The 24,279-nt window shown below is 42.4% G+C and overlaps 3 protein-coding genes and 1 pseudogene across 3 annotated transcripts; 3 read left to right on the top strand and 1 right to left on the bottom strand.

The window, feature by feature from the left end:
• Positions 1-1,922: 1,922 nt before the first annotated feature.
• Positions 1,923-8,640, top strand: LOC102703431 (disease resistance protein RGA4-like). The gene is given in 4 exon segments (XM_040528699.1): positions 1,923-2,930; positions 3,305-5,220; positions 5,223-5,534; positions 8,047-8,640. Coding segments are annotated over 3 exon segments (3,024 nt in total). The 5' UTR covers positions 1,923-2,103; the 3' UTR covers positions 5,504-5,534; positions 8,047-8,640.
• On the bottom strand, positions 5,889-7,668 carry LOC102719715 (annotated as a pseudogene).
• A 1,009-nt stretch (positions 8,641-9,649) lies between the features above and the next one.
• On the top strand, positions 9,650-14,106 carry LOC102719435 (disease resistance protein RPM1-like). The gene is made up of 2 exons (XM_015842030.2): positions 9,650-9,938; positions 10,785-14,106. Exon 2 carries the CDS (start codon positions 10,790-10,792, stop codon positions 13,823-13,825), a length of 3,036 nt encoding a protein of 1,011 aa, XP_015697516.1. The 5' UTR covers positions 9,650-9,938; positions 10,785-10,789; the 3' UTR covers positions 13,826-14,106.
• A 4,363-nt stretch (positions 14,107-18,469) lies between these two features.
• LOC102719156 (cell wall adhesin EAP1-like) lies at positions 18,470-20,219 on the top strand. The gene has a single exon (XM_006663245.3). It carries the CDS (start codon positions 18,509-18,511, stop codon positions 20,057-20,059), a length of 1,551 nt encoding a protein of 516 aa, XP_006663308.2. The 5' UTR covers positions 18,470-18,508; the 3' UTR covers positions 20,060-20,219.
• Positions 20,220-24,279: the final 4,060 nt, after the last annotated feature.

Here is a 24,279-nt window from a genome sequence, read left to right as displayed (position 1 = left end):
TGCTTTGCGTAGTATGGTCTTCTAAAGCTTTAGCATAGCCTTTAGGATGAACGTCAGTTCCTTAACTTTTTGAGGCTATCAACGACAGTAATTCCTACGGGTCGACGATGGCTTCTTTAGCTCAATATATCACGCACACACTAGAAAAAATTGTAATTCAACCTACAAAATTAAATGCTATAAATAAACGATAAAAGAAATGGCAAATATAGGAGCCAGAATGGTTGAATTGATGAATCAAAGGATTTGTATGGTTCAAATAAATTTTGGAATCTCCAATGAATAGTAAACCTTGGGGTCATAATTAGGGTTGCATTTTTAGTCTTGAATGGTGACAAAAATGACTGGAATAGGTGGCGGATTTTGATTTTTTTGAATTCAAGGTCAAAGGGTCAGTAAACCAATTGAACCAGGAAACCAGGAAAAGAAAACTAGTCGGTTTCTCTAGTTCTTTAGGGTAGGCGGCGTCTTAACAAAATGTTGGTAAATATAAAATTGAAATATCAGGTAGGCAAATGTACCAACCAAACCAAATCAATCCAAAAGATTAATGCGATGCAACATTGAACAACTCCAATGTAGTTGATACACTTGCTAGATCGGTGGAGCTTAGAACTTATCCGTTCACCAGAGATCAAAGTTGATAGCCTCACATGAGATGCCAAGTTCCGCCATTGATAAAAACCATAGAAAAGAGGGTGGCGATGCATCGAGAGTAATTTCATTGAGATTTGTGAGATATCTTACAGGGACCCTAGGTGTACATATATACATATGGGTGAACACTAGTCCATATCGAACACGACACATGTCTCCTAAAGACAAAAGGAAGCGTAGTCCTGATCGGATATGAGAAAAACTTCCCTAAAGATAAAGGAAAATTACTAAATAATAGATAGACTTAAACTGCCGTGCCATGGTCTTCAAGATCCCTTCATGAACCCGGACTCTTTTGGTTAAGCATTTCCATCAACTGATTTTGCTCTTTTCTTAACTGAATCCACTAAAGAATCTTATGAAATATCACTCAAATGCTATAGATCTAACCGATGTAGCCTAGCCAAGAGCTCGCTCCGTCGAAATCTATTGCTAAGGTGACGATGAGCTGAAGTATTGTATTGATATGTTAGGATAGGTTACAAAAGGCCCCAAAGTGTGCATATATAGAGAAACTTTCCTATCATGAAAAAGAAAATAACTAATCATGCCTAATTATAAAATATTTTTTAGATAGTATAAAATTGTCTTACCTGGTCTTCACAATTCCCTCTTAAACTCGGACTTTGTATATATCGATCGACTTCTTTACTTAAATGAATCCACTGAATAATTGTACCAAGTTTTGATGCTACATTGAGTTTATTTTGATTTTTGTAATAACTATTTGATGGTATGAATAATGGAATTAACTACTTTAGAAATATGAGACGATTGACTTTTACATATAAACTTTTTATAAAATATGCATCATTTCGTAGTTTGGGATTATGAAGCATATGTGCGAAGTCGATGAATAATCTAGGTTGAAAGAATGCAGCAAATTGTCTAAAGTATGGCCGTGTTTTTCTAACAATATGCTATGTTAGTTTTATTTTTTAAAAAAATATATACACCATCCATCCAAAATAAATCTTGATAGAAGACATCCCCAATGTAACGTATTGTCTCAAGTAAAACTATTATCTAATAGTATGATATATTATATTCATTGAAATGAATTACACCGGTCTAACTAAACGCGCCTGTGCACCACACAATTACAGCATATTATCCCTTTCTTTGCGTTTTCTCAACAAAAAAGAATTTCTGCACTAAAGTTCGCGCATGAGTACAAATCATTTAGTTTCGGTTGATATTGATATATCTCTCTGTAAATAACACATATAATACTTTTTAGTTTTTTATTTAACGCAGTTAACTTTTAAAAACTTTCGTTTCATTCAGAATATTTATATAATTATGGATAATCTCTGCTCTTGGCTTCAGTTTCACTCTCACTGCTGCTACCTGCAATCGCCTTCTCCGTTTCGCCAAGAACTGGTTAGTGCTCGATCGATCCAATTCCATACTCATGGCTGCATGAGCTAGCTGAGGTTGAAGACGATGGAGGCCGCGCTCCTGAGCGGATTCATCAAGGCCATCCTGCCGAGGCTCGTCTCCCTCGTCGACGACAAGCACATGCTGCACAAGGGCGTCAAGGACGACGTCCGGTTCCTCCTCAAGGAGCTCCGCATGATCCTCGGCGCCATCGACGACGACCTCTCCCTCGACCGCGGCGCCGCCGCCGCCGCCGCCGCCGTCCAGAGGCTGTCCGTGGAGGAGCTGCGGGAGCTGGCCCACGGCATCGAGGACTGCGTCGACGGCGTCCTGTACCGCACCGCCAGGGAGCAGCAGCTCCCGTCGTCCCTGCTCCGCCGCACGGCACGGGTCCCCAGGAAGCTCCACGCCAACCTGCAGGTGGCGCAGGAGCTGCGGCGGCTGAGGAGGATGGCGGAGGAGGCGAACCAGCGGAAGCAGAGGTACACGGCGATCTCCTCCTCGGCTGCGGCGCAGGTGGATGGGCCGTCCTCCTCCTGTGCGTCGGATCCGCGCATCCACGAGGCGGACCTGGTCGGCGTCGACGCGGACCGGGAGCAGCTCTTGGAGCAGCTGGCGGAGCGGCAGCCGGAGCAGCTCAAGGTGATCGCCATCGTCGGGTTCTGTGGCCTGGGGAAGACCGCCCTCGCGACGGAGGTGTACAACCGAGTGACCGGCGGCGGCGGGAGATTCGAGAGGTACGCGTGGGTCTGCGCTGCCCATCGGAGTGCACGGGAGGTGCTCGGAGAATTGCTCAGCAAACTTGACACGGAGGGTCGTTCCTGCTCTGGTGGTGGGGTCTCTGATGCCGGCCAGCTCACTGTAGGTATCAAACAACAATTGGAGAACAAGAGGTGAAAAATCCCCAACTTTCTGTATAATTTGCCTGATCCATTCTTCCCTTGAATTTCAGGTCAACATTTTAGTCAAGTCTCTATATTACAAGTTTATTGCAACTGACACTTTCAATAGCAAGTAACAACTAGCGAGTGAATCATTAGCAGATACTATTACCAGTAGTCATCAAATGCACACAGTCCATTTCTCAAAGGATGCATCTCCTTCAAATTTGATCAGTAGAATAAAAATGGAAAAGACAAATTTTCTTTGGAGTGCTTGTAAATTTCTATGCACCAAGAAATTATGTAGAAATAATTGCTTGACTTTGTTGATAATAGTGGCTCCACAGGGGATGTTGACAATTATCCTTTCTTGATCTGTCTTGCAGGTACCTCATTGTTATTGATGATATTCAAACAGAAGATCAGTGGAAAAACATCAAAACGGCATTCCCTGTTGATAAGGGTATTGGCAGCAGAATACTGGTGACGACGACCATCCAATCAGTAGCTAATGCCTGCTGTTCTGCTAACGGGTATTTGCACAAAATGAGCAGACTTGATAAGAACTGCTCAATGCAATTGTTCTCAAAGAAAGCTTGCCCGGAGAGGTTTTCACACTATAAGCAGCCAGATTCAGCAGCAATTTTGAAGAAATGTGATGGCCAGCCACTTGCTCTTGTCACCGTAGGAGAATTTCTACAAGCAAATGGCTGGCCAACAGGGCCTAACTGTGAAGATGTTTGCAACCGGCTGCATTATCACCTGGAGAATGACAAAACATTTGAAAGGATGCGACGTGTGTTGATTCGTAACTACACCAGTCTACCTGGCCATGCTCTCAAGGCCTGCTTACTATATTTTGGTATGTTCCCATGTGATCATCCTATCAGGAGGAAAAGTCTGTTGAGGCGATGGTTAGCTGAGGGATTTGTAGAACCACTGTCTTCATCTAGTAATCTAGATTCCACAGCTGCCTTTGATTTGCTAATGGACCGGAGCATCATTGAACCCATCAATGTAAGCAACAATCATAAAGTGAAGACATGCCAAACTTATGGTATGATGCGTGAATTCATATTGCACATGTCCATCTCTCAGAACTTTGTCACCTTCTTTTGTGATGAGAAGTTCCTGCGCAGATATGTTCGTCGGCTTTCTCTCCATGGTGACACTGTTGTAGATGATAATTTCAACAGTATTGATTTATCACTTGTGCGGTCTCTGGCAGTCTTTGGGGAGGCAGGTAAAACTGTATTAGACTTCAGCAAGTATCAGTTGCTGCGAGTCTTGGATCTTGAAAAATGTGATGATTTGAAGGACGATCATCTCAAAGAAATATGCAATCTGGTGCTTCTGAAATATTTGAGCCTTGGAAGCAATATCACCAAACTTCCAAAAGATGTTGCCAAATTGAAAGACTTGGAGGCCCTTGATGTAAGGAGAACAAAAATAAAGATAATGCCAGTTGAAGTCTTCCAGTTGCCATCTCTAATTCATCTGCTTGGACAATTTAAGTTCTCAGATAAAGTTAAGCAGAAGACTGAAGTACAAGAATTTCTCTTGAAAGGAAAAAGTAACTTGCAGACAATAGCAGGATTTGCTAGTAATGGAAGCGAAGGGTTTCTGGGTCTTTTGAGTTATATGAATAAATTGAGAAAGTTGAAGATTTGGTGTAAGTCGTCTGTGGGTAACACCAACTGGACTGATCTTAGGGAGGCTATTCAACAGTTCATTCTGGATGAAAAGGAAGCAAATATTGGTACTCGTTCCTTATCACTTCATTTCACTGGATGCTCTGAAGACATACTAGATTCCTTAAAAGAACCCTGCTACCTCAGCTCGTTGAAATTACATGGGAACTTCCCCCAATTGCCTCAGTTTGTTACATCACTTCGTGGTCTCAAGGAGCTATGCCTTTCGTCTACTAAATTCACAACAGACATTCTTGAAGCTTTGAGTAATTTGAGATACTTGCAGTATCTCAAACTGATTGCTGACGAACTTGAGCAGTTCACCATAAAAGATCAGGGGTTCTCCAGGCTGCTACGCCTTTGTATTGTGCTGCAATACCCAACATTCCCAATAATTCAAGAAGGCGCCTTGCCATTCCTTGTCACACTTCAGCTGCTCTGCAAAGATCTGCATGGCCTTTCTGACATCAAAATTCGATGTTTTGAGCATCTTCAGGAGGTAACTCTTGATTCTAGAGTCATTCCAGCAACAAGACGGGAATGGGCTAAGGCCGCTAAGGAGCATCCGAATAGGCCAAAAGTATTGCTTCTCAAATCTGGTGATACAGCAGAAGGGAGCATGCAGACGATTCTATTGTACTAGAGTCAGCCCAAAGTGGGACTACAGAAAATTCTATTGTACCAGATGGACCAGAACAAGTGACTAATGTGAACAATAGAATGCAACTTGAAGAGGGATTAGAATCCTCTTGTGTGCTGAACAAACCAAACAATTTTGCAGACCAATTAAGCTCAAAAGATCAACTGCGCTATTCTTTCAACAATATGGGGCTTTCAGATGACTCTCCTTCTGCAAGTGATTTGCCTAATGGCGTGGTATCTTATTGTACATGACAAAGATCTTGAATCTTCATGTAGTCTCTAGGTCAGTTATTTGGACCCATTGCTTTCTAATTATGCATCTTGTGTTTATTTACTTGTCCTTTACACAAACATCAAGTCATCAAGACACCTGTGCTTTCCTCCATTCGTTTACACTTGCCTTGATGAAATCTTGGGGATTCATGGGTCCTGTCTTAGTGCCCTGCGGATGGTGTCTACCTTACAGAATATAGCATGCTGCGACCTGCGATGATTCATTTGAATAGATGTTGAGATAGGCAGATAGCAGAAGGCAATGATTCAGTATGCTACTATTCATCATGCAGTAGCAAAAGTAGCAGTACCGCTTGTCTTTCTCTTATCATACCATATAGGACAGATTTGAAATTGAATTTGTGCATGATTACACAATATTGCAGTGATATCCATGATTTTATTTTGAAATTTTCAAATGTCTCGTTACATCCAACTAGAATATAGTTGCCAACCTGCCATTCTACATAATGTGATGCCTGCTAGTCAATTCTTGCCATCTGATTTTAATTTACAAAATAATCTAATGGTGACTAGCATCTTGATGTAATTATATATTGGATTATTTATCGACTATTTTCAAGAATCAAGAATGCTATGTATGCTAGAGTTATGGTCTTATAGCCTTACCTTGTCTACCAGTGAGTATAGTGCTCCTCAATTGAGCATATCGACAATTGCCCCTATAGAAGGCCTGTCCTTGTGATTGGTCTGGACACAGCTGAGTCCAATTTCAATGCATGTCTTTACTTGTTTGAGACAATTTGTGTCTAATGATGGGTACTTCAATGATATATGCATCATATCGGTCCAATTTCGGCGTACCTATGAAATTAGTAGTAAGAAACTAAATGATAGCACACAAATTAAACATATGTAACATTATTCTAGAAGAACCCTTTAGTACGAAAACAGTAAATTTGTTCTAAAACTGGAACATATAGACATTAGTTTTGCCTTACATTCTCAATGAAGTTCTTAGCAATGATATCCTCTCTGTTGGGGAAGTTTTTCTCCCCTGTTGTGATCTCGATAATTAGAAGACCTAAACTGTATATATCTGATTGGGCAGAGATTTCACCTCGATATAAATATTCTGGTGCCATGTATCCTCTGTGTAACATCAGCATCAATAGTTGGAAGATTATATGACAAATGCAAATAAAATTTACCTTGTAGGATAATACGAAGCAATTGACATTTGACAATGAAAAATGTTTGGTGACTTACATTGCTCCCATGACATTTTGTGTGCAAACTCTGGTTTGTTATTCACCCAAGAGCCGTGATAGACCGAAATCAGCAATTTTTGGCACCATATTATCATCCAACAGTATGTTTCCAGGTTTAATATCCAAATGAATAATAGGTCTTTCTGATCCTTTGTGTAGGAAATGCAGCCCCTCACAAATCCCCTTAATTATATTGAAGCGTGTGTGCCAATCAAGTACACTGGATTCACCTGAAGAAGTAATTGTGGAAAACAGATAACATTGAGATTAACTATTTACTTGCTTATTGGCAAAAAACACCTGGTAATGGCTTGATCCTCTTACCTTCGTGACCTATTGTAGACTTCGGTAGAACATAGACTAGGTTATATTATACTAATATCTAAATCTTGTAAAGATTGTAAAATGGGGAAATTACCGATTTTAGTTGTTGCATTATTATCATACCGTAAATATGTTTGTCAAGGCTTCCATTAGATATATATTCATAGCACAACAGTTTTTCTACTGTCTCTGTAAGAATATATTTTCCATTATGCTCCACCACCTTCTTTTGTATTTCATAACAGTAGCCAATTAACTTGGCTATATTTTTGTGATTGACCTGCATAAGACTTCCAACCTCATTTTTAAATTGATTGTCATGAAACGATGATGTCTCCCGAAGCTTCTCCACAGCAATTTCTGTCCCATCTTTAAACATCCCCTGTTAAGTCCGGCACACAATATTGTTATCTTCTTTTATGAACTTTTGAAATACAGAAAGCATAAAACTACTAAAGCTTACCTTATAGACTATTCCAAATGCACCTTCACCAACTTTTCGCTCATCCGAGAACCCATCAGTGATTTCCCTCAAAAATTGTGATGGTAACTCAGGAGACGGTATTTCCATTTATGAACCTTCAATACTTTCTTTTTGAATGTATATTGAGCATTAGTACAATAAAAAGTAACTAGAATCACAAGCAAAATAATGCAAAGCTAAGAGTTATGTGAGCATGTTTTCTCAGTATTATGTGAATCCTGCTTTCCAGTACTCTTCATGGGTCAGTAGTCAGTATGTTTTTTTGTCGTATTGTTGCTCTGGTGTTTGTAGTTCATACTTCTACAAATCAAACTAACAAGCATTCAAATAATATAAAAGATTTTCTCACATACCGGAGTCAGGAACTCAGGATGATCTTTTGAAAAAAAAATATACATATATCATCCCTAAAGAAGAGTGCAGTTTTATTAACCTTTGAATAGAAATAGCTTTTGAATGCACTAACCTGGAGAAATCTGCAGGGTGCAGACATGGTAGCTGCTGCTCAAACAGAGGAGACGAACAGATTTCTTCTTCAGGGAATACAGGGGGGATTAATACTGGGTAAGCAGCAGCTGAAATGAAGCATCAACATTACAACTTGGTATTAGTTGACTTGACTCCAATGTAAGATGGATGTGAATATGATTGGTCTGGTGATATTGATGATGATACAGACAAGCTGTTTAGGCAATGGTCAATGATGATACAGAGTTCAGTGCCCCTAACTAGAGATGGCAATGGGGACCCATAACTCGATACCCGATGGGTTTTTACTCCATTAGGTGGTGTTTATAGTTTAAATATTGTATCCACGGGTATATAAATGGGTAAAATGTGTACCCATCGGGTGAGCCAGGTATGGGTATGTTTCCTCATCACCCATACCTGTTAATCCGTGGATAAAAATTACCCAAACAGCAGAATGGTGATATATCGGTGATATTAAGATGCACTGATTGAGTGTTTGAACTTATTCTCTATGCTTGGTGTTATTCTACATGTTAACATGGCCACATGGGTGATGAAACGATGAGTTATGCATTGTTTGAATCAGTACTCCTATTGTTTTTGGAATGTGGCTAACTGGCTATACGAGTCATACATGCTAGATGCATTGTTTTTTTTGTTGTGGTTACGGGTACACGCCGGGTACCCATTACCCATGTGGGTGTGGGTCTGGAGGAATTCTATACCCGCTACCGGGTATGAGTTTTTAAGTGGGTAAGTTTAGTTCTGATGGGTGTGGGTATGGAGACCAAGAGGTACAGATGCATTGCCATCTCTTGGCCCCAAGTTTAGTTCTGATGGGTGTAGGTATTTAGATATGATGTTTTGATTCTTCCTCTTATTTGAATTTTTTTACGATTAATATCTTTATTTATTCTTACTATATGATAAAACATAAATAATTTTTTAAAGTTTTTTTACAAATTTTTTAAATAAGACGAGTGGTCAAACATTAGACATGGAAAAACGAAAATAAAGTTATTATGAGACGGATGCAGTAATTTTTTCTAAAAAACACCACATCGAATCTTGGACATGTAAATAGAGCATTAAACGTAGATAAAAAAACTAATTGCACAGTTACAGAGAAAATCGTGAGACAAATTTTTTAAGCCTAATTAGTCCATGATTAATCATAAGTGCTACAGTAACCCATGTATGTTAATAACAAATTAAATAGGTTCAAAAGATTCATCTCTTGGTTTCTAGACAAGCTATAAAGTTTTTTTTAATTCGTGTCAAAAATTCCTTCAGATATTTGGTCAAATGTCTGACGTAACACCCGAAAATTTTTGGTTACATCGTTTCGCAGTTATAACAGCTTATAAGACAAAATTTAAATTTTAAAACTTAATTTAAACTTGATTTTGTGATTTTTTATTATGGTTTGTTTTACATATTTCGCTTTAGAGACGCTATGGACACATATATAAAAGTCTTATCTATAAATTATTTTTCATTTATAAAAATATATTTTCTCTTATTCACGAAAAAAACGAAACGATGGGAGCTTTACTTCGGGGAACTAAACCGGGCCTTAGCCTTTTCCACCACAAAGGCTACCAAATGAACAGAGTTGCTAGCTTACAAGTCTCGTGTGGCAACGGGCAAGCGAAGTCATGGTCAATTGAGCATAGTTGCATACGGTTGATTTCAGGCCGAGCAGAGCAGCGAAGGCGAAAGCTCACGCGTAGATGCAGAACTTGCGACCCAAATGGGTTTTCTTTTCTACGGCGACCGAAGCGAGGTCAAACAGAACGCGCAGCACGAGAGGGAGAGGGAGAGGGAGAGAGAGAGAGAGAGGGAGACGACGACGCCATTGAAGGTGGAGGGGGAGGCTCGCCTCTGCCTGCGGCGTTTCCAGGTACGCGCGCAGTGGAAAGAAACTCGATGGGAACAAAAATGGAAACTTGTTGCTTAGCCATGGGTTCTTGGTTGATCTTTTTGATTGGATTCGTGATTAGTTTCGCTGCTCGTATCGAATTCTCTAAATTCCCACGGGAATGGAGCTGAAACGGTTGAGAACTAGTACCGTTTTTTCTTTTCTTTTCCTTTTTTGATGCTGCGGCACGGCGTCGGCCTCGCCGGTGGCGGCCGCGGCGCACACATGGTTACCGCAGACGCCGGTAGCGGGTGGCCTGGCTGAGGCCCTTACGAGCTCGCTGGGTTCGCACGCGTCCTGCTCGACGAATTGCCGCGCTGAGCGCAAAAAAAAAAAAGAGAGGATTTTTTTTTTCCTGCTTGTTTTCTAGTCTTTCTTTGTGACGCCGCGTTTGCTTGGCGCTGTTCCGATTGCATCAAGATCAAGGTCCTCCTGGGGCAGATCTGCCTTGTGTCACGTATCTTTTTGAAAGCTGCCTCTCTTTTGGTATTCCTGAGACTTTCGACAAGATAATAATAGCTTGGTGTGGTATGACCGTCTCTTTGTGCATCCAAGGAAATCTCAGCACCATTGGCACCAATTCAGCCAACTCATATTGTCCTCAACTCCTCATAGAATCATCGAGAAAGTCAACTATGCAATGAGTTTGTTTCTTGCAAGGGTAGACTAATCAATAGGGCAGATGCACACATTTGAGAAAAAAAAAGCAGGATAATATGATATTGAATCAATATTATGCAATTTGATTTCTCAGTTAATGTTTCATCATATATACCAGCATACTGCATTGAGTAATCTGCAACACACTTGATTGTTTATCTTTTTCAGCATAGATGGCCGAAGCTGCTTTACTTGCTCTGGCAAAGATTGCTTCCTATGTAGCTTGTGAAGCAGCCATGGTTGCTAAATCCAAAGTTTCTAATCTAATGGAGGTCTCATATACTGTTCAACGGATACGGAGGCAATTTTTGATGATGAACTTCTTTATACAAAAAATGGGTGCTTCTTACCTTAGTGATGAACTTCTCAAGGGATGGATCTCAGAGGTGAGAATGCTGGCATACCATGTTGAGGATGTATTGGACAGTTTCTCCTACCATTCTTATCAGTTCAAGAAAGATAAGTTCCTGAATAAGATTGCCAAGGGATCGTTCTATACTATTGTATTTAATGAACTTGCTAATGAGCTGATTCAGATAGAGAAGGATATTGAACATGTTTCAAAGTTGAAGGACATGTGGGTGCACCCAGTGACGCAGCTTGTTCCTACTGAAGTCACCATCTCTCAACAGCAATTCCCTCGGTACAGTTTTCCCCGACTTATGAAGGATGAGAATCTTTTTGGGATGGAGAATAACAGGCAGCTATTAAAGCAACTACTCGGTCCTGAAATTTCAGCTCTCACGGTGATATCTGTTTGGGGTATGGGTGGCATGGGAAAGACCATATTGGCCATTAATGTATGTGAGTGTCATAAGGAGAAATTCAACATTTATGTGTGGCTCACTGTATCTCAGGCATTTTCAATGGAGGCTTTGCTGAGAAAGCTATTATTGGAGATTCGTACCTATCAGCTCTCAACATTGCCTGATGGTGGTAGTGTCAACCAGAGGAAGCGGGCTTCTGATGATATTGACAATATGGAGGTTTCACGATTGAAGACGAATTTAAAGGATGCACTGAAAAAAAAGAGATTTATGGTTGTGCTAGATGATGTCTGGGATCGTCGAGCTTTTGATGAAGTTCATGATGTGTTTCCGGACTGTAAGAATGGAAGTCGCATTGTGATCACAACACGGAGAGGGGATGTGGCTGCTCTTGCTCACCATGGCTGTCAGCTCAAGCTTAATCCACTAGAAGTGAAGGATGCCCTCCTTCTGTTCTGTTCAAAGGCTTTTCCTAACAGCAATGACTCTGATTGCCCTTTAAAGCTCCAGGAACTAGCCATAGATCTTGGGAAGAAAAACAAGGATTCATCACTAACAAAGTGCCCACCAGAACTAAAGGGGCTAGCTGATGATATTGCAAAGAAATGCAAGAGCTTGACACTGGCGAATTGCTCACATATTAAGGCTCTAGCTTGCGATATTGTAAATATATGTGAAGAGTTACTGGAAGAAAAGTTGCCATCTGAGCGTCAGGAGTTAGCTAATAATATTGTAAAGAAATGTGAGCTCTTGCCACTGGCAAAGTGCTCATTAGAAGTGCAGAAGATAGCTGTTGAGATTGTGAAGAAATGTGGGGGCCTGCCACTTGCAATTGTAGCAATAGGTAGCTTGCTGTCTGCAAGGATGCAAATAGAGTATGTGTGGAAGCAGATTTATGATCAGCTTCCATGTGAGCTAGAGAAGGATGACCAGGTCCGAGGAGTCTTAACTCTTAGCTATTATGACTTGCCTGGAGAGCTCAGAAATTGTTTTTTGTACTGCAGCATGTTCCCAGAAGATTACCTTTTGTCAAGGGAGGTTCTTGTGAGACTATGGATTGCAGAAGGCTTTGTGGTAAAGAAAGGGGACAGCACTCTGGAGGAGGTGGCAGAGGGATATCTCATGGAGCTGGTTCATCGAAACATGCTTCAACTTGTGGATAATGATGAGCTTGGCAGGGTTAGTACATGCAGGATGCATGACATTCTAAGAGAGCTGGCTCTTTCTATATCCAAAGCAGAGCTGTTTGGTACCGCAAACAATTTTAGTGAAATGGCGCAGATGAGCACCAATGTGCGTCGCTTGTCAGCATGTCAATTGGAGCAGACAAGACATGATTTATCAAAGATGCAATTCCCACATCTTCGAACCGTAATCGCACTTGAATCGAGCGTGGACTTTGTACGGTCAATATTATCTGAACCTAAGTACCTAACTGTCCTTGAACTGCAAGGCTCAGGAATTAATCAAGTCCCAGCATCTATAGGGGATCTTTTTAACTTACGGTACATTGGCCTAAGGAACACAGAAGTAAAATCTCTACCAGACTCTATAAAGAAGCTCATGAATCTTCAAACTATTGATGCTAAATCAACCAAGATAGAAGCATTACCTAGTGGGATAGTTAAGCTCTATAAGTTAAGACACCTACTTGCAGACAAATTAAGTGATGAGACAAGGATGGAATTCCGGTATTTCTGTGGAGTGGCAGCACCAAAAGGGTTATCAAGGTTAGAAGAACTGCAGACACTTGAGACCGTTGAAGCTAGCAAGGAGTTGGGGGAGCAGCTCAAGAAAATGATCCAACTAAGAAACCTCTGGATTGACAACATAAAAGCTGAGCACTGTGCAGAACTGTTTGCTTCCTTGTCCAAGATGCCACTTCTTTCTAGCTTGCTTCTGTGTGCAAGTGATGAGAATGAGAAACTTAACATTGATACTCTCGTGCCGACATCAACAATTCTCCAGAAGCTAATCATCAGGGGATGCACTGCTGAGAGGACACTTGAGTCCCAGATGTTCCGGGACTATGGAGGACGCCTGAAGTATCTAGCTTTAAGCCGGTGTCACCTTGGGGAAGATCCATTGGAAGGGCTCGCATCATGTGCACCAAACCTGACATATTTGAGTCTTAACAAGGTGCATAGCAGTAGTGCACACACTTTGGTTCTTCCTGCAAAGTCGTTTCCAGTGCTGAAGACACTCGTCTTGAGGAACATGTCTGATGTCAATGTACTGAAGATTGGAGTTGACGCCCTTCCCTGTATCGAAGGTTTATACATTGTGTCACTGTCAAGTCTTAAAAGCGTCCCTGAAGGCATTGAATTCCTTGGCTCCCTGAAGAAACTCACGCTCCTAGGTCTGCACGATGATTTCAAATATGACTGGGACATGTACGGAATGCATGAGAAGATGAAGCATGTTACTGATCTTCGTGTCTAAGAGTGGTACTAATTCAGCATTTTCCTGCATGGTTCTGAAGGTGCATACTGCAGAAACTGGTGATTGCTCGCTTCTGGGACATATATAGGTTTTTTTAAAGAAATGTGTATGTAGATCTGTAGTTGAATCTTTGTATTGTTTTAAATTTTGTTAATTAAGTTTGGGAACAATGGTAATTTTCCATTGGGAAGTTTATTCAAGTGTTATGTTTTTCTGGTTCCTTGGAAGCTGGTTTTATTGTAACAAATGGCACATATCAACCCAACTTTATAGCATAAGTACTGGGATTCTTTTCACTTCCATCGTTTGTAGCCATTTAACGGAATGTGGTGTGATCTTGTAGATTTCTACCCCATTATATTGCGACCCTCAGTAGGATGGTTCAGAAGCCCAGATTCAATTCAAGGGCCTCTACTCTGAAGCCCAGATTCAAGGATCTCTACTCTAATCAGATTATAACTCCAGTATGAATCCAATGATAAGATGTTTTGCCCCTCAAAATTCATATGGATGCTAATAAATCTTAACACATATGTAAAAAAATGTTCATGATCCATAGATAAATATAAGTACTGCTAAAATGTCTTGAAATATGGGATAAAAGGAGTACAAATCATATCTTACTGAATGATGGGCACATCTTTCTACTCTATTCCTGGAATTAGCAATTTCCTTCTAAAAAAATGGTTATGCCAGACATGTTCTTACACAAAAGTTTCACATTTCCGGGGGGTGACAGTTTTCCATGATGTGTAAAAGTATGCAATGGTAACATTGATCACAAGGCTTCCATTATCCATATTTTTTTTAATTTTTTAAGAAGGTTCGGCGAGCTCCGGGCTGAACGGAGCCGGAGCCCCAGGTCCCCAGCTGCTTGCCTGTGAGGGAGTCGACGCCGCCGCCACCGCAGGACACCTTGAACCTGGGCACCCGGAACTCGCGGACGGATTGATTAATGGATTGTTCAAGTGGAATGCATTAATGCGTATACGAACCTTGTTCTTCACGTCGAGGGACTGTCAGCGCCAAACCTGAAACTCACACGAACTGGGTGGATTGGTCTACTGTAACAAGAACAAAACGGAGTTGTGCTGTCAATACTTCACAGCTTTTCTGATTCTGCATTACCGAATATAAAACGATTACAGACGCTGTGGCTAACCCACTTCAACCACGCACGCCACAACCCACAAATGTCGCGCCATCCCACGACGAGCCATGATGCACGCAATGCGTACCACGAACTCCACGCCGTGCCATCCCACGGCAGAACGCGATACACGACACGAACAAGACGCAAACAAATAGCAATAGAATGACAGACTCGACGCGCACACAAGTCGGAGACCCATGCACTCTACTGATACAAACGACGTGACCGACTAGCTTGGATTATCTGTCAGGGACTTGGCCACGGCATTGTACTTGCCGGCGACGGCGTGGCGGTAGGTGGCCGGCTTGAACGGCCGCGCGGCGTCGTACCACACACCGACGCCGCACGCGAACTCGACGCGCCGGCCGAGGTAGTGAGGTACTCCGACCCCCTGTCGGCCACCGCAGTCGCCGCCATGCGAACAACGAACGCCCGCCAGGCGCCAGGTCGTCCCGCGACGCCGCGCCGAGTACGCCGAGGATCTCGTCCAGGGTGCCGCCTCTACTACAGAACCAAGCAAATTTGACGGGGTCATCCGTGTCGGAACCTAGCCAACAGCCCATCACACACACTCCTCTGTGACGGGCTAAAAAAAGACCCATTCTAGATGACTCTATTTGGTTTGGCCCGTTACCGATAAAATATCATCAGTATCGGTTCAAATTTACATCCGACACGACTCATCCGTGAAGGGCTAAAATCAATGCCCGTCACCGATGACAATCTGTGACGGGTCATAGCTAGGATACCGCCCTGGTACGATTCATCCGTGAAAGACCAAAACTAGTACCCGTCACGGATGATACATCGGTGACGGGCCATGACTATGGCCCATCAACGATGACATAAGTCATCCGTGAAGGGCCAAACCTAATGCCTGTCACGGATGTGTCATCCGTGTGACATGATTGACATCCAGCTTTAAGGTTGGCTTAATCTCAAACCGGTTCAAACTTCAAATATCACGCGCATACCACCAGTATGCTACCCTTGCGCAAGCACGTCCACTCGGTCTCGTCGTGACCTCGCCCCACCACCACTCTCCGCCGCCCCACTCACGAGCGCCGTCGGTGCCTGTCGACCTCCTGCTACTCCCTCCCACCCCACCGAACCAGTCCTCGGGAGGTGAGCAATGAGTATTCCGCTCTCATCCTTTACTGCCCATGTTTTTTCTTCTTTGCCTAAAACCCTAACTTCTCTTCTAGATCTGAAAGCTTCTCTCCATACCCCCATGTTAGATCGGCCTAGTGGAAGTAGTTTCTGCTACGACAATTTTGCAATTTATATGTAAGTGGAGAGGTGTATTCGTCGGAATTATTTGATTTTTTAGTTGTACCTCGCAATTCTAAGACGATCTAAAAACTTTTAGCTCTAGGGTTGTTGTAGTTCTTCTTCTTGTTGTTATTTAGTGATGATTGATCGGGGCAAGTGTATGATAATCAGTTCATGTTGTTCTTGTGCTTGTATGGATGGCATATATATGAATGTATAGGCGAGAACAGCAGGTTGCGGTTGGGGTTCGTTGCGGCCATAGACAGCCCGACGACGACTTGCCGCTTCGTCGTACATGGAAGCTTTCCTATTAAAAATTTTTACATTGTAAAATGTGATATCTCAATGTACTTTTCAAGAATTAACGTTTAAAAAGTTCTTTTCTTAAAGATCATATAATTTTTAATGTTTGTATTAAGTCAACTTCTCGACAAATATGAAACACTCATGGGTGGATTCAAAAGAAATGATATATATATGGACAATCTTCAAAAGAAAAGTAACAATACAACAATAAAAAACAGATGTTGGATAATTTCCTTTTGAACAACACTTTGTACTACCATTCAAATTCCTTTTTGCCAAGTTATTTGGTTAATATAACTCCTTTATACAAATACCAAAGGAAATTAATAAAATAATTTCAGTTTCCATGTCATCTTATTTCTATCTATAATCACTGTTAATCAACAACCAATACATTGAATGAACAGAAAATTAACTATTTTAGTATACATTCCATCTAAAACTATCCTTATCCTCACTTAAAGTAACATGAATAATTTTTGGCAACAAATAGCATAAAGGAAGAGTCTGCCCACTAAAGCTCTTCTAAAAAAAATAAAGTGGAACATAACTCAACACAGAAGCAACTAATGCATTCTTCTCTCTAACCATGTTATATAAAGAGGGATATTGCTCATTGAAAGAAGCATTGCCAATCCATCTATCCTTGCAAAACCTAACTTATTTCCCATTATCAATAACAGAAGTCCCCAAACTTAAAAAGATTACCTTAACTTTCTTAGAGCATGTTTAAAGGTAGAGGTTAGCTAGTACTGACTCTTTTCTTATCCACGTCAGTAATACTAACTTATTTTATAAGCGCATGTACAAAGATAGAGTCGGATATACTTTCTTCATTAATACTATAAAATATATTTTTATTACTCGTCTTTCTTTTTAATCTATCCCATGCAACAAAATTTCCTTAAATAATTAAATACGAAAAGTCGACTCTAAGTTGTTGTCATGCATAAGGGCATGTACAAAGGTGTTTATTAGCCGACTCTCTCAATCGTCACGTAAGTAAATTTAGTGACGTGCAGGAAAGAGAGTAAAGGAGAGAGAAAGATTGACTCTTAGCATTTATTAAAGGAAACTTTCTTGAGGGTGGATAAAAATAAAACTAGCATAATAAAAAATTTTATTGCATTAATGGAGAAACCATACCTTGTCGCTGATGTGGATCAGATAAGAGTCAATAATGAGCTCTACCTTTGAAATGCCGGCCCTAACAACCATTTTTCTCTCTCCTCACCTCTCTTTTCTCCATGTCATCTTATTTGCTCACGTGGCAACAAAGAGAGTCAGCTAATAATTAATGTTGTACCTGTCCTTAAGCCTCGACAAAAAATGAGGTACCTAGGTGTTATTTTATTTGCGTAAAATTATGATTCTTAACGTATTTCCTCCAATGTAATTTCTACCAAATCCCCATCCTCATTAATCAACTTAAACAACCAATTACTTAATAAACATAGATTTTGTACACCGAGACCACCGTGTTTTTTTTGACATATGATATCTGATTCAGTTGATATTATTTTTTTTTCTTATGGCTATCACTGTACTAAAAAATATGGATATCTAATAATCGATCTTAATTCTTTACCTTTCTATCATGGAGCATTGGATTAATTTTGTCATTTCTGATATAGAAATAATGCAAAGCATCTAATTATTTATTCTGTGGTAATATTCCCATTAATCTGCAGCTGGATGCATGGTCAGTATTGGCCAATAGCTTAAATTAGAAAGTAAGATTTGAGTAACTAGGAACGAGTGGAGGGTTTCGACGACGAAACTGAACCTGACACTTGTGAAGCTCTCCCGCCAAATAGCTTTCCTGTGTTTAGCCCTAATTAGCTCGACGCATGCAATAACGCATGGGGACGAGGCTATATAATGCAGCACAATCACCTCCTCTTACCATCAACCAGTTGCCCTAGAAAATCATCTCGACAAGCAGAGCTCCAATGGCCGCCCCGCCCCGCCCCATGCTTTCGCTCGCCGCCGTCGCCGTCCTAGCCGTCGTCGGCCTCCTCGCCGCGGCAGCCGACGCCACCGCCATTAATGGCTTCAACGTGGAGACGGTGTGCGTCAAGACGACGGACGTGAAGGGGTGCCAGTTCCTGGTGGAGACCCTGCCGCCGAACGTGCTGGCGAAGCCGGACGCCCGGAGCGTCGCCGGCGAGTGCGTGAAGCTCGGCTCGTTGTGGACGATACAGTACTCGCTGGGCGCCGTGAAGGCCCTGGAGGAGTGCAAGAAGCCCAACAAGTGCCTCTCCGACTGCATGAAGACCTTCAGCGCCGTGAGCGTGGCCCTGGACCCCCCCGGCGTCGGGGCGGAGGAGATGCTCCCGACCATCCACCGCCGCCTCTCGGTGCTGCTCCGCGGCACCGCCGAGCAGCCGCGGCGGCGCCCGCCGATCTGCAAGACGTGCTGCGACACCGTCGAGTGCCCGGCCAGCATGGTCCAGGTCGTGACGCAGTTCCGGCGCGTGTGGGCCCTGGCCGACTTCACCGACGCCGTCCTCGACATGCTGTACCCCGCCGCCAAGGAGGCTAAGACGGAGACGGAGGCGGCGTACGGTGAGGAAACCAAGTCCGAGACCACCCCGGCAACCGAATCAGCCGCCAAGAAGCCGTATGGCGAGGAACCTAAGTCCGAGACGGCGGCATCTCCCAAAGAAACGACAGAGGCGGCGGCCACCTCCCCGGCGACGGAGGAGACGACGGCGGCCACCCCGGCAATCGAATCAGTCGCCAAGACGACGTATGGTGAGGAAACCAAGTCCGAGACGCCAGAATCTCCCAAGGAAATGAAGGAGGCGTCGACCACCTTCCCGGGCACGGAGGAGGCGACGACCACCCCGGCAACCGAAGAATCAGCCGCCAAGAAGCCGTATGGTGAGGAAACCAAGTCCGAGACTCCAGAATCTCCCAAAGAAATGAAGGAGGCGTCGGCCACCTTCCCGGCGACGGAGACGGCGGCGACGACCACCCCGGCAACCGAAGAATCAGCCGCCAAGAAGCCGTATGGTGAGGAAACTAAGTCCGAGACGCCAGAATCTCCCAAAGAAACGAAGGAGGCACCGGCGACAGAGACGGCACCGGCGACAGAGACGGCACCGGCACCGGCGGCGACGGAGACCGCTACCACCACCCCGGCGACCGAGGCGCCCACGACCTCGCCGGCGACGGAGATACAGACAGCTTCTAAGACCTCCCCAGCAACCGAGGAGGCGGCGGCGACCACCCCGGCAACCGAATCAAGCGCCAAGGATGCGTACGGTGGTGAGACCAAGTCCGAGACCGCGCCTGCATCTCCCAAAGAAGCTACCGCCGCAGAGTCGACGACCGCCCCGGCGACGGAGACGGCTGCGACCGCGCCGGCGACGGAGAAGGCGCCGACCGAATCACCCGCCAAGGATGCGTATGGCGGCGAACCCAAGTCTGAGAAGGCGAAGGAAGAATCTCCCAAGGAAACCTATGCGCAGGCGCCCCCCGTGACAACCTATGACTAAGTACTACCAACATATGGCATTTCCTATCTGAAAGGATATTGTTCTACGAACTTATAAATAAATTGTTGGAAAATTGTCGCCGACAATTTTGATCCATGTCATTTCGATTTGGCCTTGAAAGGTCTTCAATCAATGTAATAAAGGGTATTTTTTTGCCTCACTAATGGACCCATTTTTTTTCTCCAGACTAAATATATTTTTTGTTTGATATATATAAACCATTAGCAGTATTCTTAACACAAAACAAATACAGTATCAAAATATATGCAATGTTAGTTTTAGTGATATTAATTTGGTGCTGTGAATGTTCCTGTATTTTTAAATAAGCTTGATCAAATTTGAGGATGTTTGACATTGAAAAAAGTCAAAACATTTTATAATATCGAAATCGAAGGTGTTACTTTGTCATACCTTATGATATTATATTAGCGCATGCATACGCATTGGTTGTATATAGGATCTCATGAACCTAGTTGAACACAAGATACTGTCGTACTCAGACATGGCTTTTCCTTAGTCTAGTCTGGGCACGAGATAATCTTCCTAAACTATATTTGGCACATGTACATGGTTTTTCTTAGTCTAGTCTAGGCACGATATAATCTTCCTAAACTATATTTGGCACATGTACATGGTTTTTCTTAGTCTAGTCTGGGCACGAGATAATCTTCCTAAACTATATTTGGCACATGTACTTGGTTTTTCTTAGTCTAATTAATCCAGGATTCCAGGTACGAGATGACACTTCTAAACTATATTTGGCATGGTAATACCAGAGTACTACTAACAGAAGGAATAATTCTGCAATATAGATACAATAACCTCCTTGACGGCTCGGGAACAAGTAATATGTGATACCCAAACCACACAAATCCAAGATCGAGGAGGGCATGTGTCGGGATCAAGCCCATACAGGTCATATCGACTTTGTTGACAATTAGGATATGATAGGGTAGACTAGTTGAGAGCGGAGTCTTTATCTTGTATTCTTGTAATCCTTTCGACATCTTTCAAAATCCGTGTTTTTTTTCTTGTGAATGTACTCTCGAATATACCATAGTAACTATGATCCAAACCCTACCCTCATATACTCTAGTCGAAGCGTTGTCTGACGATGATTGTCGGTGCACGCGGCAAGGAGGCAGCAAAACATTATTAAGAGTCCAAATTTAACTATTATGACGATGATTGTTTGATGATGATCTATATGTTTATTTTAACTATTGAGTATGTTTAGTGAAAATTTAACTACATTTATGCCTCTAAATATTTTTTTGAAGCAGCAAAACAGTAGTGGTTAAACCTTTATTAGAGTCAAAATTTAACTTCATTGGCGGTTTTTCCACATTTTGTGTGTGTGATCAGAGTGTTTTGCAGAAGTTGATGTTCAGTTAATTTTTAACTCATTCATCTTTATGTATATTTTAAAATGATGGATATGTTCAGTTACATTTTAACTAGGGTTTTTTTTATCATCCTTCAAAAGTACCTTAAGGTACAATGTATCTCAAGGTAACACACATTTTATACTAAAAGGGATGGTACTTTGAGGTACTTTTTCAAGGATGGTAAAAAAACTCTTTTAACTGTCTATATGCCTATGAATATTTTGTTGAAGCAGCTAGTTCATATAACATTAGTTATTAAATCATAATTAGAGTCAAAATTTAACTTCATAGGTAGTTTTTACATATTTTTTTGTGGTCAGAGAGTTTTGCAAATGTCGTAAGCAGTGTTCGCCTAAATGGCCGTTTAGGCCGTTTAAACGGCGTCTAAACGGTAGACGGAGGCAAACTGTCTCGTTTAGGGCCTAAGCAGTGATTTAAACGGGCCGAAACCGTTTAAACGGGCTAAACGAAATGCTATTCAGCCAGTCTAAACGGTGGGAGAGAGGAGTTAAACGATGTTTCGGCGAACAAAAATTTCGTAGCCAGAACCGTGTCGCGCTAGGCAGGGCCGGAGCCAAAAAAAAGTGCGATTAGGGTTTTTTAGCCGCCGCATGGATGTTTTTCCTCCTCCCCTCACACAGACGCACTTTTCTGCGTTTTTCTCATCTCATCCTCACGCCGGCGCGGCGCCGCGGCGGCGCCTCTGCACTGCTACTCCTCTTGACCTCTCTCCATGACCAGGGCGGCGGCGTGTCCTCTGCTCCGCCTCCTCCTCTCCCCACGGCTGGCATGGCGACGAGCCGACGCCTCAATCTGCTTCTCTCCCAACAGGTGGCGGCGGCGCCCCCTCTGCTTCGCCTCCTCTCACGGTCGGCGCAGCGGACCAGCGGTGCCTCCCCTCTGTTCTCCTCTCCCCACGGACAGCGTGGCGTCACCCCTCTGCTCCTCTCCTCACGGTCGGCGCAGCGTCGCCCCTCTGTTCCTCCTCACGGTCGGCACAACTCCACTCAATTTAGGTAATGGCCTCCACAACTCCACTCCTTGGATGTTTCACATTTTCATAGCAGAATAAGGTATGCCTTGTCTCATTCTCTTATTTGTTGCTTTTAGAATCATGAACAAAATATGTGATACATTGGATATTATTTTAGATCGTGTATTTTTGTGCAAAAAGTAGAAAAACCATTTAAAACGTTTGATCCGTTTAAACGGAGTTTAATTTGTTTAAACGCTAGATAGTGGGTAACCGCCCGACTAGCGTTTACCGTTTAGGCTAACACTGGCCATAAGCAATACTCAGGATTGACGAGTAAATATTTTTGCATACAGAGTTGGTCAGAAAGTTTTTTGCTTTACGCCTTTTTGAGTGTTTGTTGTTTTGAGGGGAGGGTGTAGGGTTGGTTGTATGTGTTTATTTGATATATTTGTTATATGTTTTTACTATTATTTATATTTGACTGCTAGATGGGTTTCGTTTGCAGCAACCCGAGGCAAAGTGGCCCAATCTGACGTGTTGTAGCCTAGCGTTGGCGGCAGAGGCTTCTCGGGCGTTATCTGACAAGCACCATGAGGTTCTCGAGGAGACCAGACTTAACGTTGTGGCTTGCATGACGCTTTACAATCTCAAGAAGCCAATTCTAATTCGATGGCTATCAGCCCCCATCTTGACGGGTTGCAAGACTTAAATACTAGAATGTTTTACATCATCAAATAAAGGTAGTATATAACTCGTACATATGGACTAATATATGCAGTGCAATAAAATTACTTGGTGACAACTATGTGGATATAGTATTTGATAACAACAGGATAAGCTGTTCAGGGAGTACTAATTAAACTCTATTAGATGGCAAGATATCACGTCCACACAAGATACGTAGGGATGGTAATGGGCCCACTGTTTATATCACAAAAATATTAAGAGAAGGTGCCAAATGATTAGGTGAGCTAAAATTTATAGGTTTATAAGCTAAAATTTTTTAAAAATTAAGTAGGGTTGTGAAAGAACCTAATGACTTTGCCCATTGTCACCCCTAATTAAGCACACGCCGTGCACACATGCACAAACTACAGCATAAGCAACCAATCCATCATGGATGAGGGGGGTAGTATCCTGCAATTTTACACAAAACCCTCGTGCGAATAAATATATTTTGTAAAAAGTAACCATGCGTTTTTGGCTTTTAGATTAATGCTATTGCAATGTCTAATAATGACAAATAGTTAAATGTCCGGCAACACCATCTACTTTAAGGGCAATTGGGATCGTGCCTTTGATAAGGAGTACGTACATGGAGAGGAAGGCATTCTACCGCCTTGATGGTGGAATGGATATTACGCATGATTATTTGCACCATGTAGTGGGGAAAAATGTACATACGAAAGGCAGCCATATATGAAAACCTATATATATATATATAACACTGAAATTTATAGAAGTACTTGATGGAACTATAGTTACATTAGTGACTATTAGAGGGGTTCATAGCCTAGCTAATTGACACAAAAAAAAAGAGATATTCATAAAGACGAGTACATAACTCTAACCTGGAGGGGTAGCCTGGCGAGGGAGGCCCAGAGGGTGCAAAACCTACTGCAAGGATAGGTTTTGCATGAAGTAGAGCGTTGTGCCAATAATCTCAACGTCAGTTGTATTTATAGGGTAATCCAGGGCGGACCTTGGACGGTCATTACCTTAATTTTGTATGATTGAAGGTTTGGAACCGATCTGGATCCGGTCTAGCTAGTCAACTGTGTATTATTAGGTTAACTAACCAGTCGACTAGTTAATTATAACCAGCTATACACCCATTGCTGTATGCTGTGTAACTG

Source organism: Oryza brachyantha, chromosome 11 (assembly GCF_000231095.2).
Source record: "Oryza brachyantha chromosome 11, ObraRS2, whole genome shotgun sequence".
NCBI lineage: Eukaryota > Viridiplantae > Streptophyta > Magnoliopsida > Poales > Poaceae > Oryza > Oryza brachyantha.
Note: the sequence above shows the minus strand (reverse complement) of the source record. Positions and strands in the feature narration are given on the sequence as shown.